The sequence below is a fragment of the Syngnathoides biaculeatus genome, chromosome 8, assembly GCF_019802595.1.
Source record: "Syngnathoides biaculeatus isolate LvHL_M chromosome 8, ASM1980259v1, whole genome shotgun sequence".
NCBI classification, from domain to species: Eukaryota; Metazoa; Chordata; class Actinopteri; order Syngnathiformes; family Syngnathidae; genus Syngnathoides; species Syngnathoides biaculeatus.
In genome coordinates, this window is record NC_084647.1 from 19,795,400 (window position 1) to 19,822,369 (window position 26,970).

Consider the following 26,970-nt stretch of genomic DNA (forward strand, 5'->3'; position numbering starts at 1 on the left):
TTTTGTATATACCTCACACTGTGCTTATTTTCTTGCAAGGTGTGACGGTCTGAGCGCTCCCCCGTGCTGAAAAGTCTCCTAGTGATTAATACGCATGCGTTACTAACAGGGGAACTCTGGGTACGTAGTCGACGCTTACTGGGAAATCACCCGTTCTCATTTCTCCTCCTCCTTCTCCGACATGGAAGGAGCTAACATACATTATATCCTAACCCCAACCTAACTTTAAAACAAAACTTGATAAAAAGATATGCACATATACGTATGTTCGCTGTATTTGTTTTTCTGAGACGGCCATAGTGTTACGTGTGAATTTTGACTAATGTCCCCTTTGTTCAAACCAGCAAAATGCGACAAGGCAGTTGTATTGCGTTTGACAATTTAATCTCACACACATCAACACAACACAAACAGGATAAAAAAGCCAACACAAAATAGGCGTTCAAGAACAGAGTAGTTGAACCATAACGGCGAATAGTCACCAATGTTGAACGAGTGTTCCCAAACAAGCAAATGTTCGTCCCAGCGGGTATTCCACGTTAGCGAAAGTTCCAGCCGGTCCAAAAACGAAAGGCAGAAGGCGTCCGTGTAGTTAGTGTTCCAAACAGCTTAGTTTCGAAACATTTCACACACATAACAATAGCGAACATGAACACTCAGCGACAAGATGTTTAATGGCACACGTTAAAGCACGGATGGGGACGTTTCAGACTGGCCGGACGTTTACAAAATATACGCGCATGCGCGTTAATCACAAGAAGACTTTTCAGCACTGGGAGCACTCAGACAATCACACCGAACAATTAAACAACAAACTTGTGCACTTCACCTAAAATGAGTAGTGAAGTGCAGCGATGGTCGGCGCTGACAATTAACCGAGAAGTATCTTCAGTATAGACTTCAATTTTTATTTTTTCCCCAGAAGATTTAAAGAATGTGATGGTCCTACTTATCCATTGTCGCATTTGCCACGTTGCAGGTGTTTCACCAAAGTGTGTCAATGTCTCAGTGTTACTAACCAGTCGGATTGTATCCTCCGGCCGCAGCACAGTGAACATAGTCTGAAGATGCTTCTGGAGATCCCCTAGCAAAAAAAAAAACAACCCATACTAATTAAGATTGGGTTCCTTGAGACATTCTTGACAGTTTAAAGTGAACATTAGAACCAAGATACTGTGTCATTCCGCCTCGGGCCAGTTTCGGCTACACCAGCAGTCGGCAACCCGCCTCATGCGGCTCTTTCATCCTTATAATGCGGCTCTGATTGGCTTGGGAAAATAAATTACTAAATTTTTTTTTTTGTATTTAATTGAAGTGCGTTTTATTTGTGTTAGTTTTTATATTATTTTAGTTCTAAATTTGAAGATTGTGATCTTGAAATATTAAAATATTAATTAAATTATTTGATATTATTTTTTCGTCGCTCAAAATAGACGTCACACTGCGGAAGCGGGTATACCCGCTGAAACGCCGTCTATTTTGAGCGACTTTCAAGCCCGGCAAAGCCAATGGAGAAACATGCTGCGGTAAAGTAGTAGAAGTTTTTTTTTTTCTTCATTTTAGATGTGCGGCTCCCAGTGTTTTCTTTTCCGTGGAAACCGGGTTCAAATGGCTCTTTCGGTGTCAAAGGTTGCCGACCGCTGGGCTACACTGTCTTCATTCAGAGGGCCTTCTTTGTCGAAAAATATGGTTGTATTTTTAAAAAGCTTTTTATATTTACAATTTCACGATTTCCTGCTCAAACATTTACACATCGTTTACAGAGCAAATTGACTCCACAAAACAACAATCGGGAAAACCACAGTTAAAACGTGATATTCTGAAAAAAAGTCAAGAGAGCTCGTGAGAAGGAGATACTTGTATGTAATGGTTGATGCAGTCTACGTGTACAGTATCTTTTACCTGTGTGCTTGTTCCAGCGTTGGCTGATATGAGGTGCAGAGTTTGGCTTGGGACTATTTCCTCTTGGGAGAAAGAGGGCTGCACCTTTTACTGTAAGGAAGCTCTCGCTGATACTATAAGGAAAGACAAAATGGGTTCAAAATTCACATAGCAAAGGGCAATTTTGAAGGATTGGTCGTATTATCCATACTTCTGGTTTTTGAGATTCAAGAACAAAAAGGGAAAAGGAAATACCATCATATTTCTCTTTCTAAGAAGCAAACTAAGTTGTCTGCCATTTTATTCTTTGCATCAAAAATTCTTGATTTTTAAATATTCAAACAGCCCCAGGAGCCCGTAAGATCAGACTTGGATGGCACAAAAAGACAGGCAAGATATTCTCATTGAAAAATGTACCATTTAATTTCCGTCATTGAAATTATCGCACAGGCCCAAGTGGTCTGGTCACAGGATTATGTCATTGTCACAGTGCTCCAATTCAAGATAGCTTGGCAGGAGGCACCGCAAATCAGAGCAAAAACAAGCCCAAATGTGAACTCAGAACACAATGTCCTCTGGTCCTCTACACACACTGAATGCATTCACTACAGCAGCTGTGAGCAAAGAGGGATGACGGGACCGGGAAGGGATGGAGGGTCTGAGAGGGAAGATAGAGCCTGACCCCCTCCTCCACAATGTTTGAGTAGGGATAAGAGTTGGCCAGCACCCAAACTTTCTGGACCAAAGGTGATCTTCTATCCCCATTTAGAACACTTAATCTTATTAAGCATAACTGAGGTCACCGCATTGAGGGAAACACATTAGAAGTGAAGTGAAGTCAGTGTTTCATGTTAAGACCAAGCAGTGAGGGTGTGCACAATTCTCAGCCATTGTACCGGGAAAGTGTGAGGGGGGTTTTGTGTGTGTGTTTAGAGACACCACGTGGCCTCCTTACCTAAGAGACTCGGCAACCAATAATGTCTGTCAAATCAAATTAACTGACACTCAAGGGAGCAGCAAAAGTACTTCAAGATGGCGAAACAGCATGTAAAAGCCATCCAGCAATCAGGTGGGAGTCAACTTAAATGCTACTACTATTTTAGAATGTGCTAACGTAATGTAGTTATCTGGTCAGAATCAAAGCAAACAACGATAAATGACGTTCACATTTGGGACTGGTAACTGTGCCAAATCAACAACGCTGTCAGGCAGGTTGCATTATTCTCACTCACACTCATTAGAGTTAAATTCATATGATGCTACTTTTACTTTTACAGTTGAGATTCCAAAGAGCTAGATCAAGATCTTTGAAATGACATTTGATAGAATACACATGATTACAATTAAAGAAGATTGTAATGCGCACGTTTGAGGGAATTTGTATCAAATATACTCACTGGACAGCAGATTTGGGCATGATAAAAAGAAATATGTGGTGCATATATTGAATATTTGACAAGCTTTGTGAAATCTGTGATGAAATATATACCTTTTTGAATACCTCATATCTAATCACCTACCTAAAAAGAACAGCCAAGGCAGTCCCCTGGCCCCATTTTCTCAAAGAATACAAAAACTGAACCAAAAAAAAAAACAATACATTATATTTAATAATTCTACATTTCATTTTTTTAATATTCAGTTTGCAGATCAGTCCTGAGAGCTATTTGTTTTATAACGCAAGTACATGTACATTCATAGATCACTTTTGGTAAAGCTCTTGCAATGGGCGTTATCAGATTATGCGAAAACCTGATGTTGTGGTTCATGACTAGAAACGGGAAAAAAGGGAATAGAGAATACAGAGACTTGGCAAACCTGTTCTGCTGAGTTCAAATAAGGGTGGTTACATTCCCCCTGAGGTTATAAAAGAAGAGGAACTGACACCTGAAACATACTGAAAAGCCTGAACTCAATGTGTCAGACAAAGGGTTTTTGTCATAATGGATGCTATTTTTTTGTTTCTACTCAAAAATCACGGAAGCAAGTGTCGACAATTTATGGCGTCCTCTTGTGCAAAACAAGACTTATGGGCATCATGGAATCCGCTTTTTCCTCAGTAAATGTATCTCTACATTCCTCCAGCCATTCAATCTTACTTCCTGAGTTTTGCTGAGATCGTGGATGTGTAGCATACGAGCGCCATAGACAGACAAGATGAGTTTGAAAGAAAAACACAATAGGACAGACGCGCAGTGCTCATTTCCCATAACCTAGCCACCCTTGATCCAGCTGTTTCCTTTTACTCCCCCTTCATCACGTCCTCTTTTCTGCATTCCCCACATCTTCTCCAACTTTTTCAATTTGGTCACTCTACTTAGTTTCCCCGCAGTTAAAATGAAAACGGCAACGATAAAGCTGTGCTACTGTACACTGGCATCAGTAAAATAGACCTTCACCAACAGTCATAAATGGAAGGCTGTCCATGAGCACAATGACACACTTTTAAACTTGCTCACTCACAGTTACAACGGAATCCAAGCCTGTGAATCGGAGAGGTGGTGGGGTTGTATGTTAAGGATTGTAGCTAAAAATAGACAAGTCCTTTAAAAGTCTCAGCTATTGATAGATGGCATTCACAGTTAGTGTCAGTCAGTTACTGTACATAAAAAAAACTTTTGTGGGTTCTCGATGGCACAACACGCTGCAGGGAATCAAACAGGTCACTCGCATATGTAAATGAGCGACTGTGTGAAAGCACTCATACGGGACCTTCTCACGGCAAGCCTAAGTATGCGGTGGCATTAGCCTCGTGGCCTTAAATCCCATTTATGATGTTGAAATGTATGATTCACAAGCGACTCAGTCCTACCCGGCAAAACGTAATACATGCAGAATCACTAACAAATTGATTCAATGCAGAATGGTGAGACAATCTATAGAAGAGGCTTGTGGGAGGTAACAAAGTATAGAAAATCAGTAATGGATGAATTAAAAATTGAAATGTTCGCTTTTCATGATCTGTATTCCTGCATCCCAGTCGCAATTGTGTTCAAAATTTCTCCTAAAAGTTTGTTTTTTTAATTTTTGTTTTTAAAAATCTCATCTCGGTTGCCAAATAACTTTGGAGAAAAGGATAAAATAGGAAGAGCCAGTTTGACTGAGTAGGATGGATCATTATTTTTTTATTTTGGCCAATCGCAGAATGGAGGCAGAGCAGCAGTCCATCACCAGTCAGACACAATCATCACTATGTAAGGACCCCACCACATAGAAGCCAGATAAGCGACCCCCTGTCCACAAACCAGTCTTTGCCCATATTAGTCACTGTGAAGTGGGATAAATATAGGGCTATGCTCAATGTGGGGATGGCTCTACAGGCCTGATACTGAATGCACCCCGTGGGAAAGACTGTGGCCATGGATGCATGTTAAGCCTTGCGCGTAAATCTGTCACTGTGGAAAAATGTGACACAATCAAAGGGGACAGTGAAATTCATGAAGCATTGTGACCATATGGAGACATCCTAAGCTGAAGTGAAATCCTTTCATTTCAGGCTCACTGTGCTATCTATCCTCACAACACTAACGTCAAGTTTAATTCCCGGTTGACTGCAGATCATCAGGCAAAGAGGGACTTGCGGGAATCCAGCAGATGACGGCAGTCTGTATGCAATAGGAATGATAAGAGAAAAGTTGGAAACCAGGTCAAGATACTTATATAGATGCCATTATCTGGACACTATTTGGAGAATTATATCAAAACACACTTCTTCAAAAAGATATGCCCCCCCCCTTTTTTTTTTTAACAATTTTAAACTGTTGCCAAGTGTCTCAATAAATGTGTGTTATTTTGTCCAATTACCCAAAGGATCATGAATTACCGCTCATTCACAACCACTTCTTATCAGTTAAGGCTCCACTGTGGCAAGGCCCCAGGGGTGGATGAAATCCGCCCGGAGTTCCTCTAGGCTCTGGATATAGTACCCTCTCCAGGGCAAGGAAGACAAGTAGAGGAGTTTAAGTATCTTGGGCCCTTGTTCAAAAATTTTGGGACAAATGGAGAGGGTGATCAAAAGGGGGATAAAGTACAGTGTCTTCAGTGATGCAGACTCTGTATCGATCTGTCGTAGTAAAGATGGAGCTCTCAATTTACCAGCCAATCTCCATTCCTTCCCATGCCTATGGTTACAAGCTGTAGGTCGTGACTAAAACAAACATGACTGCGGATATAAGCGGCCAAAACAAGTTTCCTCTGCAGGGTGTTTGGGCTTTCCCTTAGCAATAGAGTGAGAAGCTCAATCATCCAGGAGAGGCTCAGAGTTGAGCTACTGTTCCTCCGCATAGAGAGGACCCGGATGACATGGCTGTGGCATCTGGTTCGGAAGCCTCCCAGACGCTTCCCTGGTGAGATGTTCCAGGTTCCAGACATTGGACCGGGAGGAAGACGACCCAGGAGATGGTGAAGAGACTTTTGTTTCCTAACTGGGCTGGGAATATCTCATAAGAGCTTAAGGAAGTGGCGGGGGAGAGAGAAGTCTGAGCTTGCCTGGTTCAGCTGCTGCCCCCACAACGAGACCTCAGATAAGTGGCACTAAACGGATGGATAGAAGGTTCTGATGGTGTCAAGTATGGTGAGAAGAGCAAAGTGTATCTTACCTCCAGTCAAGCATATTATGAGACGTCGTGGCCTGGGGCCACATGAGTGCTACTGCCACTGGTGAGCCGCATTACATTGCCGGAACCATGAATGCCAACATGTACTGTGACATACTGAAGCAAAGCAGGATCCTCTCCCTTTGGAGAATGGACCGCAAGGCACTACTCCAAAATGTAAAACACACCTCCAAGATAACCACTCCCTTCTGAGGGTAAAGGTGATGGACTGGCCAAGCAAGTCTCAAGGCCTAAACCCCATTGCATATTTGTGGAGGATCTTCATCCTGCCACTGTCAAACCAATCTTGTAGTTCCTGAACACCTATTAAACACTACACATTTAAGGAGATCATAGTGAACACAGGCACAACGTTACAAACACTGAAAATGCACAGATGCCTTGGATATGTGGTGCTACAAATAACCTAAATTTCCATACTGTTTTTCACCACAAAGACTATAACCAGTATTCAAGCAGATCGTTAATCAAAATAAAGTGATTTCAATATCATCAGCATTTTGTTTGACACACTCCATGCAATCTGTCAGTCACTTTAGTTTAGGTTTAACTCAATAAACAAGACTACATTCATGTGAAAAAGCAGTGAAAAAACACTGCAATCAAAACTTGTGCTTCCCCAAACCCATGACACAAGGCAATTTCTCACGCAGAGCTCTGCCAACTGCTGACTGAACAAGAATGTTACGAAACACTCAACAAAACAGACAGGGGAGACACAAGAATTGATTTACTGGGAAAGAGGAGGAAGCCGATTTAATCACTCCAGAATCAAGCATTCACAAACTTAGCATTTTAAACCCTTGATTTTCCTTCCGTTTTTCCAGATTTGCAAATTTTATCAAGACCACACGAGTTTATTGTTTGACAGACAAGCTCTTAAACTTTCCCTTTGGACATGCTCGACTTGTTACGCATTACTGTTGCCAAAATATGTACAAGTACAGTTCTCTACCACTACAAACATAAAAATTAATACATCATTGAAGGCTCGTTCAAACCAAAGCATTATTTATGATAGATTGGATCTCATCATTCATCAATGTGTAATTAAAATAAAATTATATGTAGTCTATCAAAGTAATCACAACATGTCTTTCTCCGTGGTGTTATTAAAATGAAGTCCTAACCTGACGCCAAAAACATGTTATAGCTTTGAAGCATAAGCTGTTTTTTTATTTTTAAAGAAAGTAATATGCAATGTCCTCTGAATCCGATGACAAGTTTTGGGAAAGGGGCAGGGGGAAAAAGTCCTCTTTGGACCGGGCTCCAACTTTCAGTCAAGTTTCACAAAAATAACCTGTAGTATTTATTTACAATTAAAACACAGTGCATTCCACCCAATACCAATTCCTCAATCACTATTTTCAGTTGATGTGACGTGAACAAAATATGCCATATGTATGTACCTGGTTTGTACAACCACTGCATGTCTCAATATGGTCAGACAGCAGCGATGACGATGATGATGAGTAAGATACATTGCCAAGAGTACACATTGGCAGATATTGCAAAACTTTCACGAATGTCACAACCCACCCCCAAATTAAATACTGTATGTAATATCATAACCACATTATACTGCCTGTAAATTTACATAAATACACTAAACTATGTTTGATTATTGTACATAATGAAGGCCAAGAAAAAAATCATAATTCCCAACCTGCTACAGAAGAAAACACTTACAGTTGGTTGATTTGATTATTTGACACCACCGCGTCGTCGCTGAAGTAAGGCACCATTTTGGCCCCGCAACACGAGCAGAAGCTGACCGCCGGCGAGCCGCCGGACACCGCGCCGAGGGTCATGTCGGCGGGTTAGTGGGACACAGGCAGCGAGGGACCGGGCGGATGTCAGGTGCTCGCAGGAACAGGCAACTTTTACTGCGCCCCCCGACGCCTGTGCTCCGCCATGGCGAAAAAGACGGGCTTCGAACCACTTCCCTAAACAATGGAGTGGGATTCCGTGTATTGAAAAAAAAAAAAAAATCTACTACAAATGGATGCCAAGTTTTTCCACCTCTCAGACTAAAGGGAAACTGAAATTAGCTCAAAATCCCACGAGTCACTTTAGTCAAAATCTTCGCTGCTAGAACGTTATCACTGTATTTCCCCAACATGTTTCTTTTTCCACTTGATGTCCCACAAAGACTGGTCTGTACAGTATTGGGAGCAGTGACAAGGTTCACCTCATTCCAGTCACAGGAGGGAGAATCGCGAGACACGTGCTCAGGGCTGGGCCAAATCGGGGAGCCAATGAGTAAGAAGTAGGAAGGAACAACTACGAGGGGACCCAATTGCGACACGAAGAAGGAAGGGGGGCCAAACGGTGAGCCAATGACAACAAAAAGCAGGCGGGACCATCTGGAAAGCCAATGAGGGCACGGGGAAGGAATCGCAAGAAACGCGAGAGCCACTCCCTTGCAACCATTCGAGCAGTTCATCATACTGTTTACACGCTCTTCATTGCCTGCATGTGTGTTTATCCAACTATTTTCTGGCTCTAGTGTTTGACTGTCCAGCCACCACGTGGTTTTCTATAAATAATGCTGTCAGTGCAACGGCATGAATCTTGGAACGCTAAATAGCCAGATGGGACCCTACTAAAAAAAAAAAAATGTTTTAAGAGGTCAAATGAAGTACGGCAGTGATTGAAAGTTCAGTCCATTGCGAACATTGAATAGTGGAAGGCATTTATAAAGCCACAACAACATGACCACACATAAATATGAAGGAAATGCAATCATTAAGCCGCATGGGTTAAAGCAAAGAGTTGTGAGTTAACCAGTTATGGTAGAAATTGAAGGTTGTCACTTAACTAGGTACACAAACACTTATGTACATGGGTGAGACTAGTAGTCTATTTTTCATCTTCTCCAACCAGCCGCACAGAACACCAAAAAGATGCGACGAGATGCAAAGATGAGACAATGAACAAGCAGCAAAAGACGCAAAAGTAAAAAAGGTGTTTGAAGGAAATATTGTTTAACCGCAAACTTTTTTTTGTTTTTTTTTTTACATGCAAATTGGTTCAAGGCAGGATTTACGGTTTACCCTCTACCCAGACAGCTAGATATACGGCTGCAAGCACCGATGCCACTAATCCAGGTCTTCGGGTAAATTCATTATCCATCCATCCATCCATTTTCTTAGACGGTTATTCTTACAAGGGTCGCGGGAGTGCTGGAGCCTATCCTCACTGTCAACGGGCAGGAGCCGGGGTACACCCTGAACTGGTTGCCAGCCAATGGACCTTTCCAACCTGTCAATCACTCATACAATAATAGCCAATCAGATAGCCACACTGTCTTAAGCCCTGGCTTTACACGCCCCTGCTCCCATGTTGTCCCACAAACAATACTGGTTGCCAGTAGCGTGCGCTTGGAAAAGTTAATGTTATGAAGAAAATGGTCCTCAGATGCGCATGGGGAACGTGCAATTTTGAAGAAAGATATCTTGTGAGGTTACCAGGAGCCCGGTTGATTCAATTTCCAAAGCCTAAAACACAGTTGAGGAAGAGTCTACGATAGATTAAGGCTTGCGGAAGAGCGCACGTGCAACTAAATGTGAACAATAACAACAAACGCATTTGTATCACATCAGACTTTTAAGACAGAGGAATGGGTACGATTACGAGCCAAGTCAAATGAATACAAGCACTCACTTATAAAGACTACAATGATATTAATCATGATATTTCCAAGTAAAACATACTCACCCTGCTTTACATGTGCAATACGATTCCACTATTTTATCCTGTTGGATTTCAATATAAAGTTTCTGAGCCATCGAACTTTTTTGCATCGATCACCAACATTTCGCTGTAACGCTGACATTGCGTGCTACTCCGTCCAAAATCTTAATTCCGTGTAGATATCCTTGTTTGAAATAGTTGAGACCTCGCTGTAGAACTCTCTTGGACAAGTCTGATACATTTGCCAAAATCATACCGCAATATTATCTGGAATATGTGATAGAGAATCGACTTCAAACCTGTTCTGTTCACCATTTTGGAAGCTTGTGGGACATGGCAAATGTAGCTAAGGGGGCGGAGCTTAAGATCGCCAGTCAGAAAGGTCCATTGCAAGGCACATGAAGACAGATAAATCGCACTCACAATCACACCTAGGGGCAATGTAGTGTGTCCAATTAATGTTGCATGTTTCTAGGATGTCGGAGGAAACCAGAGTGCCCGGAGAGACCCCACACAGGTATGGGGGGAACATACAAACTCCACACAGGATTGTCCGGGATTGAACCCAGGACCTCAGGACTGTGAGGCCAACGCTTTCCAGGTGATCCGCTTTTCCGCTGTAGGGTTAGGGTTAGTTAGATAAGTTTATCATCTCTCTTCTATTAGGAATTGATTGGACATTCCCAAAAATTTTCATGTTTGGCAATACTCTTGGCATGCTGTGCACGGTAATGTCACAGCTGACCAACGATGGCCTGATAAACACGACACACCGGAAAAGTTAAACACGTTCAAGCCTTGATGGAGGTCTGACAAGAACATCCATTCTTCTTGTGTTAGAAAGTCTTGTTGTGATCTAATCTAATGGAAGCAATGAAATCAGCATGAGTTTTTGATTTTTCTTCAAGAGAACTTGTACCCTCTCCACACCCAAATCTTGTGCTTGCATTACATAAGGCGCAAACCACATGTGACCTAGACAGCCGGAGTCATCTACAATCAGCTTCCGACTGCTTTAGTGTAATGTGACCTAAGTGGAGATGTACACACACTTGTCTTCTCAAGCAAACTTGAAGGGGAGAAAGTATTACATGTAGCACTTCCACGTCATGTAACCAGAGGTGGCTAGTTGAGTACCCAAATATAATAAAGGGAGAGTAGTACTGTTACTTTAGAATAGGATGATTAGAATAAAAATAACATAAGCTAGACAATGAGATGACAACTAAAACAAGTAAAAATAGTAGTCCTCCAAATAATAACTTGACCAAGAGTACGAATGGATTATGAAAACAAAATACTCAAGTACTGCGTAACTAGTGAGTAACTTCTAAATTATTTTTTTTCCCCATTTTATATCCAACTGCCATGATAATATCTGGAGCTCGATGCGACCTGTTAACATTTTGAAAAAATTTAAAATTCCCATCCACTTTTTCATACCAGCTCGTGTCAGATTAACTTAAAACACTTCTTGGAAGAATTCTATAACAGATACATTTCATGCAGTGGAGTTATTCTGTACAATAACATAACTCCAATGTATGGAAATACAATCTAACTGGGCTGTTATTAACCCAGATATGTTTTGGCATTACATGATTATCTATTTATTTATGTTTCTGTTTGTTCAAAATGGAAAAAGACTCCTGTTTTTGTGTATGAATTACACGCACAGTGTATCAAATATTGGCTTGCACGAAAGCTTCATGTGTTTCCACGTTTCCAACAAAGTCCCTGGCCAGGACACTTTAACTCAATTGTCCAATTCGAGCCTCCTCAAAGAGAACACTGTTATGTAATCTCTCTGAAATTAATATTTTCTTCCATGAAAATCCAGCATTTTACGCATTAGTCTTGCATGACTTCATAGTGAAATTTGGAAGCCGTGTATTTCCTCACGTGTTCATGGAGCATGAAAAAGGATTATTTATCCAGTCAGTGCAATATACAGTCCAGTGAATATTAATAAAGGGAACAAAAATGAGTCCAGTTCTGTTTTTTTTTTTTTTTTTTTTTAAATCCCAAGCTTTAATTAGCAACAACGAAAAGCTAAAACCTAAAACACGGTTTGCCAGGACTACCTTTCCTGTAACAATCCTCATTTTAACTGAAAAAAACAAAATCAGAAATTTTGAACCATACATGTTCAACGTCAACCACAACAACTCGTGACCAATGTTGATATTCAACACTGTGCTCTCCGTGTGCCCGCCTGATGACAACACTAAGGACACAAACACACCAGCACCTGCTCTACTGTCGTCACGCCACACCACATTTCGTCTCACCTTCCTATGCACGACTGTTGCATCACAAAGTCAGCGAGTGTCCTCTCATGTTAGCGCGCAAACCAAACACAGCTGCTCTGATGCTTTAGTCATGAGGTTCTGTTTAGTGCGGCCGAATTCACTGCCGTTGGTGGGAACCTGGATTGGAGGCTGGTAACTCGAGAGGGATGTTGTTTGTTGTTTAGCCGAGCCTTGGAAAAGTTACACAACTGGACTCTAAGTGAAGGAACATAGACACATGGAGGTCAAAGATGAGCTGATGTTTGAACACATCCGTTAGTTCGGCTTATAAAGGGTCACACAATTTTCTAAGGACTTGACCAGAGGACTACATGGTCACAGGTATGAAAGCTTCTAAGAATCTGAATACAAACGCTTCAAAACACCAGTTGTTGAACACTTTTCAGGTTGGAAAGATGGATGTCGGTGGACCGCTGATGTGTTCATACAGAATTTGAAAAACAGTTTGTCCATTACATGAGTTTAAAGAAGAAAATTCTCACAGCCATATCTCAAAAACTAATAATGATAATTGTGCATGCACTGTATTGATGGAGGAAGCATGCTAACAAGGGATTCAGAAAGCTGTTCGAGAGATAAGTCTCTTCGGATAAACAGAGCACATACCGTGATTTCTGGCCTATAAGCCGCAACATTTTTCAAACGCTGTCAACCCTACTGCTTACGTGGTGAAGCGGCTAATTTGTGCATTTTTTCCTAATGGCCGCAAGGGGGGACTCGAGCGGAAAAGGTAAGAGTGAGACCGGTGGAATATATGTGCCGAGGAAGTGACTATTACCGGTATGTTTTTTTTTTAACCGGCCCGGTTAGCTCCCCACTAGCGTTAGCGTTCTGCTGTGTTACTGCCGCATCTCAGTGATTTAGGTATGTTTTTTTTAACTGGTTCCGTCAGTGCTGTGCTACTGTGTAGCTGCCATGGCTGTTTTTTTTTTTTTTTTTTTTTTACAGGTATGTTGTTTTTTTCTTTTTTTTTTTTTAACCAGGCCCGTTCGTGCTATCGTGTTGTTGATATGTTAAGCAAAGCTAAGGTATTAAAACTTTGAAAACTCTGTGTACCGTCTTTCTTTGTAAATATCTCGTGTTTCAATGTGGGTTTCAATGTGGGCACTTGGGGCTATTACACAGGTGCGCCTTATGTATGTACCAAATAGTATTTCCTTTACAAATGTACTAGGTGAGGTTTATAATCTGGTTTGCTCTGGAGGCCGGAAATTACGGTACTTTTTTTTAATACCTTGAATCTGAATTGTATAATATCACTCTTTAGCCATATTGTACTGACCAGAGATGAATTTTAAAGAGTGTGGTTGGAAGCTACTGTAACACTTTTGTCACTTGGGTATCTCGAATTTGCAATTGCTTAAAAATAGCCTGAGATGAAAAGTTTTAACATCTCTACTTAGGGTGTGGGTGGTCGTTTTGTAAAAACAGAATCCTTCAAATTTTGGCCTGTAGTAACCTACCTCTCCTTGTCAGCATCAACGTGACAGCTGACACACTTGTAATGAGACTTTTAATAGCACGACATGGACAGACCAAATGTCACGACGTATTTGTTTGACCCACAATCTGCATTTCAGCGGGTCCATCTTTCCACACTAATCCCAGAGAGGAAATTAAAAAAAGACTGAGGAAAGGGCTTCATGTTATTAAGGCAAGCAAGCACTCTATTTACAGTGGATATACAGTATATATTAAAAAAAGGTCCACAGTTGAAATGCCAGTGTTTGTGATAAAAATAAGATTGTCTAATTGTGAACAAGTTCATCTATGGATCTGACAGGGTAGACAGGATGATGCCCTTGTATTACATACCATGCAAAAAGAACAAAACTATACAAGGAAAAGGCCAAAATACGGTCGATGTGAAATGCAACTAATGGACAGGACCTGTTTTTCTACAGGTGTTTCGTCAACCTCAACTAATTTGAAAGATATACAGCAATATACAAATAACCACATCCTTAGCACTGTCTGTCACCTTGTCTTACTGCCCTAAAGAAAACGTAAGTCTCTTACTATAGTGGTGCTATAGTGGTGTGTGTGATACAAAGGAGTAGTGATGATTCATGAAGTTAGTCTTAGAGAAAAGACATTGCAATATAGGATCCCCTCTCCTTTTCTGGGGCCCCTCCACAATAATACTGGCCTTTATGGGTCCTTGGATCCATGCGCAGTGAGGCTAACAAAGTTAATTGGACCACGGCTGTTATGTAATCCATATCAGCGGGTCACTCAAAAAGGTCTCTGGCTGCAATCGGCGTGTTAGTGCATTTAGCAATGTCGAACAAATGGTGCGCTATGGGCCAAATTGTGAAAGAGGACATTGATGATGCAGGAGGGAATATGTACAACCATTTATGTCAGTGGGTATGACTTCACCAGCTGCTGCTGCGCTCATGTATTACCTAACAGATAATGGGGAACATACGTCCTTTTAGCCTTGACTGAGGTGTGTGTTCACAGGCGCGATGTCGCCATGTTTTAAAAATGCGTGGGATTTAACAGAACTAGCGTATCTGACATCAGGATCAAATTGAAAACTGTGCACGTAGCAAACCGCAGTAAAACCTTCACACACCCCCCCCACCGCACCCCACCCAAACTGCACATGATTTTCAATGCAATTCAATGTCGTTGCAATTTCCTTCTTCTTCTTACAAAAGGACAGAATGTTCAGCTAAGCAATAAATTACTCATATCCAGGTCCACCAAAATTGAAGACTGCTTGAGTTAAGAAACAAAACCGTTATGTACAAACAATATTTATGAATACATTTTGGATTTGACTTCCACAAGTTTTTCGCAAGACAGTTTAAATTCTGGAACTGTGCATGTTCTTACAGTGCTGCTTGTTACTACAAAAAACAACAGATCTTCAATGCTCTATCTGTCATTAATTGGCTTCAACTTGCGGTCTGAAATGACCTCATTGATAAAATGGCTTTATTTTATTGCTCAGGTCGGAGAGCCTCTTCATTTTACCTTACGGCTTGAAAATGTGACCAAATTTGTCGCATATGTGACCCTTTTTTCCAGCTTGTGCGATTATAAATTTCATCATCACATTTGCACAATTGCACATAATGGTTGGGAGAGAGAGAACGAGAGAGAGGGAGGGCTGTGATGCAGTGTGAATCAATGTTAATAATTCCATTTGTATGTATCTGGGTAATATCAGTAGTAATGGTTTATTTGTGCTTGGTTTAGAGACTATGATTTTAAATAGGAAACCTGGTTTGTGTTTCTAGTAAATACCGTATTTTCCACACTATAAGGCGGACCTAAAAGCCTTTAATTTTCTCAAAAGCCGACGATGCGCCTTAATATTGAGCCTTGAGTGCACCTCCGTCGAATGGATGCATAACGTAACCCCAGCTTCTACTGTTTCATGTCTTCTATCCGCCTTATAATCCGGTGCGCCTTATATATGGAAAAAAGTTTCAAGATATGCCATTCATTGGAGGTGCGCCTTGTAATGCGGTGCGCCTTATAGAGCGGAAAACACGGTAATTAGCAAATGAGTGTTGATGATACTTTAATAAGGTGGTGATGGTACATGTATACAATCGTTTTGTTGATGTGAATTAAAAAGAAAGAGCATTAGGAGCCTTCAACTGGTTACTGGCCCATGTTGTGAAATAAATGAAATATAAGTAAAGCCTTCAATTATTTTTTTTGGTTTGTTTTTAATTGAGCCGTTTTGTCTGTTGCTGCTGGCTGGGAACAAACTTTTTGGCCACATTAATATAATTATTATATCCCTCGAGTCACTGCCAACCGAAACTGTGGTATGCTGTGGTCATGCTATACTGCCTCAAAAAAAAAAAAAAAAAAAAAAAAAAAATGGTGCCACCAAATTATGTTCTACAAGTGCAAATGTTAGTGTAGAGCCGTGCTAGGGTGTGAATGAGTTCAGAATCGAAGACTGCGGCCCCACAACCAACACCGCCCGATATGTCCCCCTCCCCCTCAGCTATACAAAATCCAAAATATAATTCCAACAACTGTAACTGCTTAGTCACTCAGTAAGCAACTCATTCAGTTTCATTCAACTGGCAATTGAATCCCAAGTATTGTGTGCCTTAACCAGTACACCAGCAACAGAAACATACAAGTCGAGGTCACCGTGGATGCCTGAGGCTCATGAGAGGGTGAACCAGTCCAAAACGCACATGAATGTAATGTGAGAGATAATCTCAAACTAAGGCCATGCCAGAGGGTAAAGAGGAAAATGGAGATGACGCAGATGGTACAGAGACTTAGAGAATGATTTATTTGTTATGTTTGGGATCCATGACAAATGCCTTACATTGTTTAAAGAGTGTAAGAAACCTACAGCCTCTTGGAAGGTTGAGCATTCCTGTTCAGTACAAAAGTGGCAGTGATTGTTCTGTATAATATCGTAGCAGGAGATGATATAGTGGTCATTTATTCGCTGTGGGTGGGATCAGATCCCACCAACACAGTTGGAAAAAAAATCCTCTGACCTCAGCAACCCCCAAAATCAGATCCTGTATCTTTCCAAATCAACAGGGATCCTGTTCCTGTTGAGATCTTTTTCCTTCAACATTGAAAACCGGTTGAAAATTATAGAGTGTTGAATTTGACTTCAGTTAGGCAACCGTGAGGAAAAGCAGTTCAGAAAATAGATGGATAGATAAATACTGATTGAAAATTATTAAATTACACTCACAAGAAAGTTCCACAGAATCTTTGTCCTGGGTTTTCCCAAAACTTCAATGAACTATTCATGGAGTCAATAACAAAAATCATTGAGTCAAAGCCTTTACTGAACTCAGTTTCAAGGTTGTATGTTCCTTTCATTAGACAGACACGGTGCATTCATGTGAGTTTCAAGAACTACAGGATGTGTACGGTTACAGTAACTTGACAGTCTCACAACAGAGGAAAAACACAAAATTTGCATTTGACTGTTTTTCTCCGCGATTGTCGGTTTATGTTTTGTTGAGGTCAGAGGCTAAATCACAGTCCACCAAACTAAGCACAACAACATTTATGAATACCCCGAAAGTGCAGCCACTCATCAATGCAACCACAATCATTTTGCACAAGACGCATCAGGAGTCTGACCAAACAAAGACATCATTTGTCTGCTCAGGAAGGCTTGATCTAGAAAACTAATGCTGTATGAAATTGACATTGTGTTCTTGGACAAAAATACACAATTCGAGCTTGTGTTTTCCGTTGGAATACTGATGGCAATCTATTACATTTTTATGTATTATAATATAAAAACACTGTTCACTGATTTACTCAAAAGACTGAGTGGCATCTTGCATGTGATGACATTACACAAAATGTCACCATACTGCACAAAACCTCAATGCTTTTGGTGGACCAGTACATTTAGAACTGGGATGTGTGGGCTGGTTTGGTCATCACCACAAATGACTTCAACTCTGTACAATCGAAGTGGCGGAATAAATATCTCTACCCGCTCCTTGACCAAATTCACGAAAACCATGTTAGACTATCTACACCAAAAGTTTGATGCGGTCTGAGCAGGCTAAATTTCATTGTCCAGTTATCAAACTGTCAAATGCTGGACGACAACACACCCTGGTTGCGTTGGTACGTCCATCGTGGTGCAGCCCGGTATGCCAACTTGGTGAGCCTCGCACTTGAATGAAAATCAAGATCATGACATCATTTGTGGTCCCGCGCACACTGTGCAGTCTTAATAGCCCCCAAGCGTTTTAATTGTTTTTAAATCTCCATATTCCCAACCATTACTTCAACACTTGATGGCATTGACGCACACATGAAATCCTGCACAAGAAAGGTTTAATGATTGTGACATTTTGGCCCTGGAATGGATCATTTATATCTTTAACATTTTTTTTTTTTTTTACAAAAAGAAAATGGAAGAAAGTGTCTTTTACTCCTCGTGAACAGCTAATGGAGTCGCCTTGAGTAATCTTGACCATTTTCTTTTTTGCATGATTTAAAATGTGTTATACTTTTGAGTGTTAAAATATAATCAATTATTTCATTCATTTAAGCATGACGCACATGTTTTTACTAAGAGCATCTCGGAAGTTTAGTCATGAAATGGGATTAACGTCACAATCAAAGTGCAGCTGCAACGGTCGGAATATTGATATGCAAACTCCCCCTGGTGGCGTAACTTTCAAACTGCAGCATTTTGAGAAGACCGGATCTCAAGAGGAATGCCGTGCGAATGAGCGACTGACTAAACAGGATGTGGGCTCACCTTCTGGGCTGGGAGCGACAGTCATCCTCACCACTGCCTGACTCCTAGAGAAGAAAAAAAAAAAAAGAAAGTAATACCAGCATCCGTTCACATGAGCAGAGAGCTTAGAGAATAAAGTGTATCAGGCAGGCCAGGACAGTTGTTTATATTTAGATCATATGCTGAGCCGGTCAATTAAAAAAAAAAAAAAGACTTCTCATTTGTGATATGAGGAACTCTGCTCAGAACACACAGAGGGATAAAGCTAAAATAGACTCCATGCTCTTCACTTACTGCCTGAAATGCAATCATCCTTCCCCCACCCCAGGAACCGGTCCACCACAAACAAACATTTTAATCCCTCTCGTAATCCCTCCAAAAAAAACTTTTCCCCAGCATCAATCTGTCAACCCTGAGGATGGCATAGGCCAACTCTACATTAAGGGAAGAATCCAAAAACTGGATTTAAACTGCAATTTCTCGTCAATAAATAATGGATAATGATGCAGGTGTAAACTGGTGAGCGAAGGCAGAGTTTGCTTTATCCAGTACTCCCAGTCCAAACCCTAAAGATCTCATCAGATGAGCGGACAGTCGCCGGGCTGGGGGATGTTCTCCGTGTCAGTCATCCCGGTGACCTCACTTTAAGACAACCGGACAAACAAGACTGAGAGACAGTCAGCTACGTCTGCATCAATTGATTCTGTACCCAAATGGAAAAGAGCTAAAAAAAAATATATATATATATTACAGAAACCTGTCAAAATGACGCTATACACTTCTACAACATTACAATTACCTCCCAAAAACCATACATATTGAATATACAGTATTCCACCTCCAATATCTTTTCAAAGGCATTTGATAAAGATCTTTTATTGTCCAGTATTATCAATGTTTTCCCGGTGATGTTTCTATACCATAATAAGTAACGGGGCGTAATGCACAAGATGATCTCTATGGTTATCACAGCTGCTTGGATGTGCAGGGAGTGGCCTCGTAGCCAATGAGAAGAGGCGGATTGGGGGAGCTGCTAGGCAGATTACGGCACACGAGGGGCGGCCGCTCCCCGCTGTGCTGACTGCGAGTTAACGCCAGCTGCTGGGCCAATATTTTGGAAGATGTGTTCTGAGGCAAAACGCTGGATGCTATTCTGCATTATATTTACTGGATCTCTTTCATATTTATTTCTAGACTTTACAGCGATTCGATTGGCCTGACTGGATTGGATATTAATTGGCATTTTTTAATGATCATCTGATCGGTTTGATGTCACAATTCGCCCATTCAATCAGTGACATCATTGATTGGCTCTGAGAAAGACGTTTACTCCGTGTCGCTGGCTTGAATCCAAAAGCTAGTTCATTTTTATCTAGTAGCATTTATAAAGGTTTTTGTGTGTGTCTTTTGAGGTTTGATGTAGTACTGTAAATATCTGACAGCCAGTTATTTAAAAAAAAACATTAGCTAGACTTCATACGCAAATCAGACGACAAGACAAATTTGCTCTTTCATGATTGCACTATGACAGACTACGACAATAAAATCTTCCATTCCGATACCACCCCATCCCGTTTTTTTTACGATCGATGGGCTTTATCCGGTCGACTCATATGTGACTGAATACACTCGTTACCGTGGGAATGCCAACGCGGGTGGATCGCGACGACTGTATTATAAAAAGAAAATGGGGTAAAAAAAATGTGTGTTGGTGGTCACCTGTGACAAGGACAGCAGAGGACTTTGTGTAAGACTTGTTTGAGGTAGCTTCACGTACTTTTAATGCGATACGGCTCTTAAGGCATCAACACAACGTTATGCAGCCTGGCAAGCAAGCTAGTGATAGCGCTCGTGGTTGTGTGTAAACATGATCCATCTAATGATAAACCTTTAATTTTGTTCTGATACATCATTTTTTTTAAACCTTAACTACACAAGTATAATAAAAATGAACAGGTCATTTCAATAGATTCATTGCTCCTTCTTGTGATTGGATCGGTGATTGGTTATTGTGATCAGTAGCAAAAATCCTGGCCGTGTAAAGTAAACTTATGTCCTGCTGCTTTTACTTCACATGCCGTACATGTATGCGTGTCTAAAAAGCATCGTCCAGATGTATGACACATTATGTACAATATACAAAAGTATCCTTCCTACATGCTTTTGAAAAGTAGAGTGCTTTTTTTTGGGTATCCATTATTACATTTTTTAGGTCACTTCTGTTGTTGTCACTGCTATCAAATAAAAATTAAACAACCGAGTTAATATGTCTGTAAATATCAGGGTCCATCCAGCCATACATTTTCTTACCCGCTTATCCTCACTAGGGTTGCGGGAAGTGCTGGAGCCTATCCCAGCTGTCAACGGGCAGGAGGCAGGGTACACCCTGAACTGGTTGCCAGCCAATTGCAGGTAAATATCGGGATCACTTACCAAATTTACGTAAAAGTGTCCCCGCCCACTGTCTGGGGAAAATCATCCACCATTTCAATCCAATGCTCAAAGTCTAATTAAAAGGTAAGCGGAGCTGCGGCTGCGTCAATGCAGCTTTTCTGATAATGCAAAAAGATTTAAATATGGGAGAAGCTGTCAACATGGGGTGGAGGTCTACGTGCTTGTCCAGCCGCTGGTAGCTGCTGCATGCAGCCCACGCACTTATCCACACAAGAAATGACGAGTGAACTACGAAGGCTCCGTGATGACGCACTGCCTCCATGAGGCTTGTTCCCCCCCCTCCCCCCAATTCAGATTCATTTAAGCTGTTTGAAAACAAGTTTTCATTTCTTGGTCTATGTGTGATGCCATCCAAAATTCAACCTTTTTGCTGTCTTTTGGCGTACGCCTGGTTATGGGAGTCACACCCGCAGCGTTGAATGTGAGCAGCTCGTTGTGGCACCTAACTCACTTTTTCTTTGATTTCTTTCCTATTTACTGTTATTTTTTTAATTAGTAGAGGGAAATTGTCAGAGAATAAAGTTATATGACAGGACACTGGTGGAACATTTGGCAGCCAACAATACGACGTTTGACAGTTTGACAGAAAAGTGAGTAAATGCTGCAAGAGTGTAAATTATGTTTGCAGGTCCCTCAGAGTGATGTTTACGCCAAATTAAATCAGTCACTTATGAGTATACTCGGAGTGGGTGTATTTGGCTCAATCAAACATTTATTTATCCATCCATTTTCTGAGGCACTTATCCTCACAAGGGTCACAGGATGCTGGAGCTCATCCCAGCCATTTTCAGACAGAGGGTGGCATAGACACTGTACAGCAAGGGTCACCAACGCGATGCCCGCGGGCGAATGGTAGCTCGCGAGGACAGTATAAGGCACTCGCGAGGTATGTTCTAAAAATACCATAGGCCACAAATTGTTATGATTATTATTTAAATTCTGAATCTGGCTTGCTTACGTGAATTAAAATTTTAAAATACCTGTCATGCCATTTACTACAATAAATTAAAACAAAAATCTCCTATGAACTGAGTCTGAAATTTGCCGCAAACAGGTCACGTAGCCCTTCATGCAATCGGTGCTCAGGAAGTAGCCCTCAGCCTCAAAACGGTTGCTGAGCCCTGCTGTACAAGTTGTCAGCCGACTGCAGGGCACATACAGTATAAACAACCATTTGCACTCACATTCACGACTACGGGCAATTTAGAGTCTCCAATTAACCCATCATGTACGTATGGGATGTGGGACTAAAGTGGAGTGCCTGGAGAAATCCCACCCAGGCACGTGGAAACTGGATACTCCAAAGGGGTGGGTATTTGAACCCCCAGACCTCAGAACTGTGAGGCAGGCGCTCTAATGAGTCGTCCGGCATACTAAATTCGTGCATTGTGGAGAGTGGTCGACAAGTGCGCGTCCCAGCTCTGAAGTTTTGGGCTCGAATCGCTGCATCTGCCTTTTTGTGCATTAGCACATTCTCTCCATGCTTGCGGGGGTTTTGTCCAGGTACTCTTTATATTCCAAAAACATGCATGTTCACTGAAGACAAAATTTCACATAAGTGTGAATGTGTGTATGGTCTTCCCCTGACAATTTAAAAAGTGATAGTGATCCCTAAGGATTGGCTCCAGTCCACACGAAGGAGCTTCACTCCCTGCAGAGGCAAGGACACTCGAGCCCCAGCAGACCCAAACGACGGAGTTTGGAGCCTGAACCGACACCGAGCACACGGGCATCCATGGCAGTTGTATCTCTGGAAGTGGAAGCCAAGCGTCTCAGTGTGAGTCAGCAGCTTTGTGGAGGCGTCAAAAGGAAATAAGAGGAACCTTTTCGCAGCGGCTCCTTCCTACCTCAGCCGAGTCGCGCAAATTGAGGTCAACGTAGTCGAAGGGATGCTGACACGGCTACAATCGCATCCCTTAACAAAAATGAAAAAATAAAAGAAACTCTCCGTTTTCGTACAAAAGTGTCCCCACTTTCACCAGTCACTAAATTGCTCACACGTCTTCCTGAATAAACTCACGAGGAAGTAAGTTAGCATGCTGCTAATGATATAGCTGAATTCACTGTAGTTGTTTTTGTTTGTTAGCTTTTTTTAATAATAGGTGGCATCTTAAACAAACAAACAAACAAAACTGATAAAGAGAAAAGCGAGTGCTGAAATTACTTTGGACTAATATACTGTTCAAGTAGCGCTAAGAAAGGAAGCGAACGAAACCGGTGACATTCCGGACGGATTCCGTTTCGCCAGATGTAAAGTAAAAAAAAAAAAGAAAAAAAGAAAGAAAAAAATAGCACTTTGACGGCGACTCACCGACACAGACGGGCTGGAGGTCGCGCTCGGGGTCGGCGACCGCTGGACGGTGACCAGCGCCATCGCGGCTGCACCTGGTCGCGCAACCTCGGTCACCTACAAGCGTAAAAAGTCAGAAAAGTGGACATTTTCCTGAGACACAAACTACGGTTAGCTCTCGAGGTGAAGTCGAGCGGCTGGTGTTACCCGGCGTCGTAAAACGGACATTTCCAGAAGCCACATCCGGCGTTCATCGTAGAGGTAATGTTGAGCAAGCTATACTTTTAATGACACAATTTACTGTTATCGTCTTTCTGACTGTCCTTAACTTTAGAATAGAAGAAAATATATAGTTTTCATTGAAATAAAATACAAATACAAGGATGCTTTCATTTTTAATTGCGTATTGTATCTCGAATTAGATTAACCTTGCTTTTATTTTGAAAGCAGTACCATCCACCCCTTTCAACAGCTTCCGATGCGTTCGGTTGACTTGATTGTCATTTCTCGTCTGAGCAGCTGATGTTGTGCGCATGCGTGGAAGTGGCCAGCTGTCAAAAGGGCGTGAAGTCAAAACTGGTAAAAAAAAAAAAAAAAAAATCTAGATCTTCCTCACACAAGACGCACTCACTAATAAAATTATCTATAATACGTATATATATATATTTTAATATATATGAGGAAGGAAGAGTGTTCAAGTGTTAGTATGATCCTGAATTGTACTGTTGCGGATGACGTGACCCCATTTATTCATTCTCTTGTGACATGACATGTGGCCTGAAAGCAGGTCGTAGTGTTTTTTTTTTCTTCTTCCCTAGTTCCAAATCACACATTAAACGAGCAATCATGGAACAGCGTCTTTGACAAAAAAAATAATTTCTTTGTTTAAATGGACAAGAAAGAGTCACTGTGAAGCAATTGATTCATTGCATGATGTGGGTCATTGCCAGCGCCTCAGTCTTCAACCTGCCCCCCCCCTTGACTGTTTCCTCCCATTCCCGCAGCCTTCCTCCATTTCAAAGAAAATCTGAAGCAACATGGCATCTTCAAAAATAAATAGTGCACCTGCAAGCTCATATGGTATGAGCGAAAATGGTGTTTAATTGGGAACGAGACATGAACACAGATAAGCTTGTGGAAAAAAAAAAAAAAAAGAGGAGTCCCAATGATTGATGGTGAATGTGAGCGCTCAAGCGTGGAGGCCATCTTTGTCTTCACGCCGGCTCGCTCAGTTTGCGGGCCATGCGAGTCGGGCCACATTACGGCTAAATGAAGGTGAAGATGGACGAGGTCAGGGTCGGAGGTCTTTCGCTCGCTGGACGCCGCAGCGTAAAGAAGGTCGCGGCGGGAGGGTGCAAGTGTTCTGGAGAAAACAAGATTAGGATTAGAGGGGGAGGTTAATTCTACTTTGGGGGGTTTAGAGTCGGCGCAGAAGCTATGAGACGAAAGACAATCCTCTTCTAATCAAAGCTCTGCCCGGCATTAGCGACTGCAACTGATTAAATGTATGTCCGGGTCAGAGAGAGAGAGAGAGAGAGAGAGAGAGAGAGAGAGAGAGAGAGAGTGTGTGTGTGTGTGTGTGTGTGTGTGTGGTGTGTGTGTGTGTGTGGTGTGTGTGTGTGTGTGTGTGTGTGGTGTGTGTGTGTGTGTGTGTGTGTGTGTGTGTGTGTGTGCGTGTGCGTGTGTGCGTGTGAGTCTCCGTGCGCTTGTTCGCATGTGTATAAGAAAGCCAAACTATTAGCACACATTTTGGAGACAGTCATGCTCACAACAGCATGTTGTTTCTCCACCAACAGGGGGAGACGCACGCCTACTCGAATCATTTCCTGACTTCAAATGTCCAGTTTGCCACTTTTTGTTGATGTTGTCTGTCGGAGCGCTTACATTGACTTGTTTGTATACATACACACACAGTACAAGGTCGGTTCTCGACCGCGATCCGTTCCAGAAGTCGGTTCGAGAAGCGATTTGTTCAAAAACCGAATCGAAATTTGCCATTACAATTAAATTATGGATTTTTTTTTTTTTTTAGCTTTTCCTGATCATAAGCTGCATAGTAGAAATACATCCATTTTCTTTTGCCGCTTATTCTCACGAGGGTCATGGGGAGTGCTGGAGCCCATCCCAGCTGTCAACGGGCAGGAGGCAGGGTACACCCTGAACTGGTTGCCAGCCAATCGCAGGCTACATACAGACGAACAACCATTCGCACTCACAATCACACCTAGGGGCAATTTAGAGTGTCCAATAAATGTTGCATATTTTTGGGATGTGGGAGGAAAGTGGAGTGAAAACCCACACAGGCACGGGGAGAACATGGAAACTCCACACAGGCGGGGCCGGGATCGAACCCGGGTCCTAAGAACGGTTTACCAGCTGCTCCACAGTGCCCCCAGGAATACGTGTATAGTTTAAATACTTTATATGACAAAATAATTTAAGAAATGTGTATTTTGCTTGAAATGTATGCTTTAGTAGTAGAGTAGGCTAGGCTGGGAGCGCATTGCCGTATCTGTAGCGGCTCGGCTCCCAACCTTTTTTGTATGAACAAAAGTGCCGAATGACTTCAAACAAGCAATGAAAAAAAAAAAACCCAAAAAAAAGTTTATTTTTACAAAGTATGATACAAAAACATTAACTCGTAACTCGAGTTCACAAAATCTTTGGAACAAAACAAAAATGCCGAAATGCTAATGGAACAGAGCATTATTAAAGTTCACAAGAAAAAAAGCAATGCAAAACTCGCAACTACTGTATCAAATCTGGGAGGGCGGAGGGGGCCGGGGGTGACTACCCCCTGTAAGTTTTTTTCTTTTCCCAAAGAACTTATCTTGTGTCACTTCTTTGGAGCCATGATTGGGGGTCAATAGTCCTCAATAGGAAGAAAAAACAGTCAGTAAATGTAGCTACAGGGTCACGTCTGTGTTATACACAGTAACAACGCGCCTGGTGGGCTAGCTGGTCGAGCCACTTTTATTATTTTATTTTATTTCGGGATTTTGTCTGGGGCATTCCAGTACCGACTTTTCATTCGAAAACAGAAGCAGAAAAAAAATCTCAATTTTCATTCGAAAACCGATTTGTTCAAGAACGGAGACGTTTGACAACTGGCGATTCACTGTACTTAGAATGTAGAATGAAAAATATCTTGTAGATCGCAATATACTCATTACTAGATTGTAAAATGCAGGGAAATTGTAGAAAACTATGTCTCGCCAACGATACAGTATGGAAGAGTACACATTGTATCGTCTAGTCTCATTAACTTCTTTTTATACTTGCATCATTATTTTATCTTACGGGGAGAGGGGGCGTTTTGACACTTTTTAGATTGACGTGTGTGTGTGTCGGGGGGGGGGGTAAAGAGCAAAAACATTACTTACAACTGTACTTCTATAGTTGTTGATATGTAAATGTATAACTTTGAGAACTACGAGAGGTGGCGTACCCCCAGGACAGGTAACCGATCACTCGCAGGGCTAACGCATCGACAGACCGAAGTGT

The 26,970-nt window shown here is 41.7% G+C and overlaps 1 protein-coding gene across 1 annotated transcript in view; it reads right to left on the bottom strand.

Annotated features, from left to right (window-relative positions):
* ssh2a (slingshot protein phosphatase 2a) overlaps positions 1-23,709 on the bottom strand; it is a 34,730-nt gene extending 11,021 nt beyond the window's left edge. Inside the window, 5 exon segments of the mRNA XM_061828394.1 lie at positions 1,020-1,084; positions 1,903-2,015; positions 18,744-18,787; positions 23,488-23,583; positions 23,674-23,709. Coding sequence (XP_061684378.1) covers positions 1,020-1,084; positions 1,903-2,015; positions 18,744-18,787; positions 23,488-23,583; positions 23,674-23,709 — 354 coding nt within the window.
* Between the last annotated feature and the right edge of the window lie 3,261 nt (positions 23,710-26,970).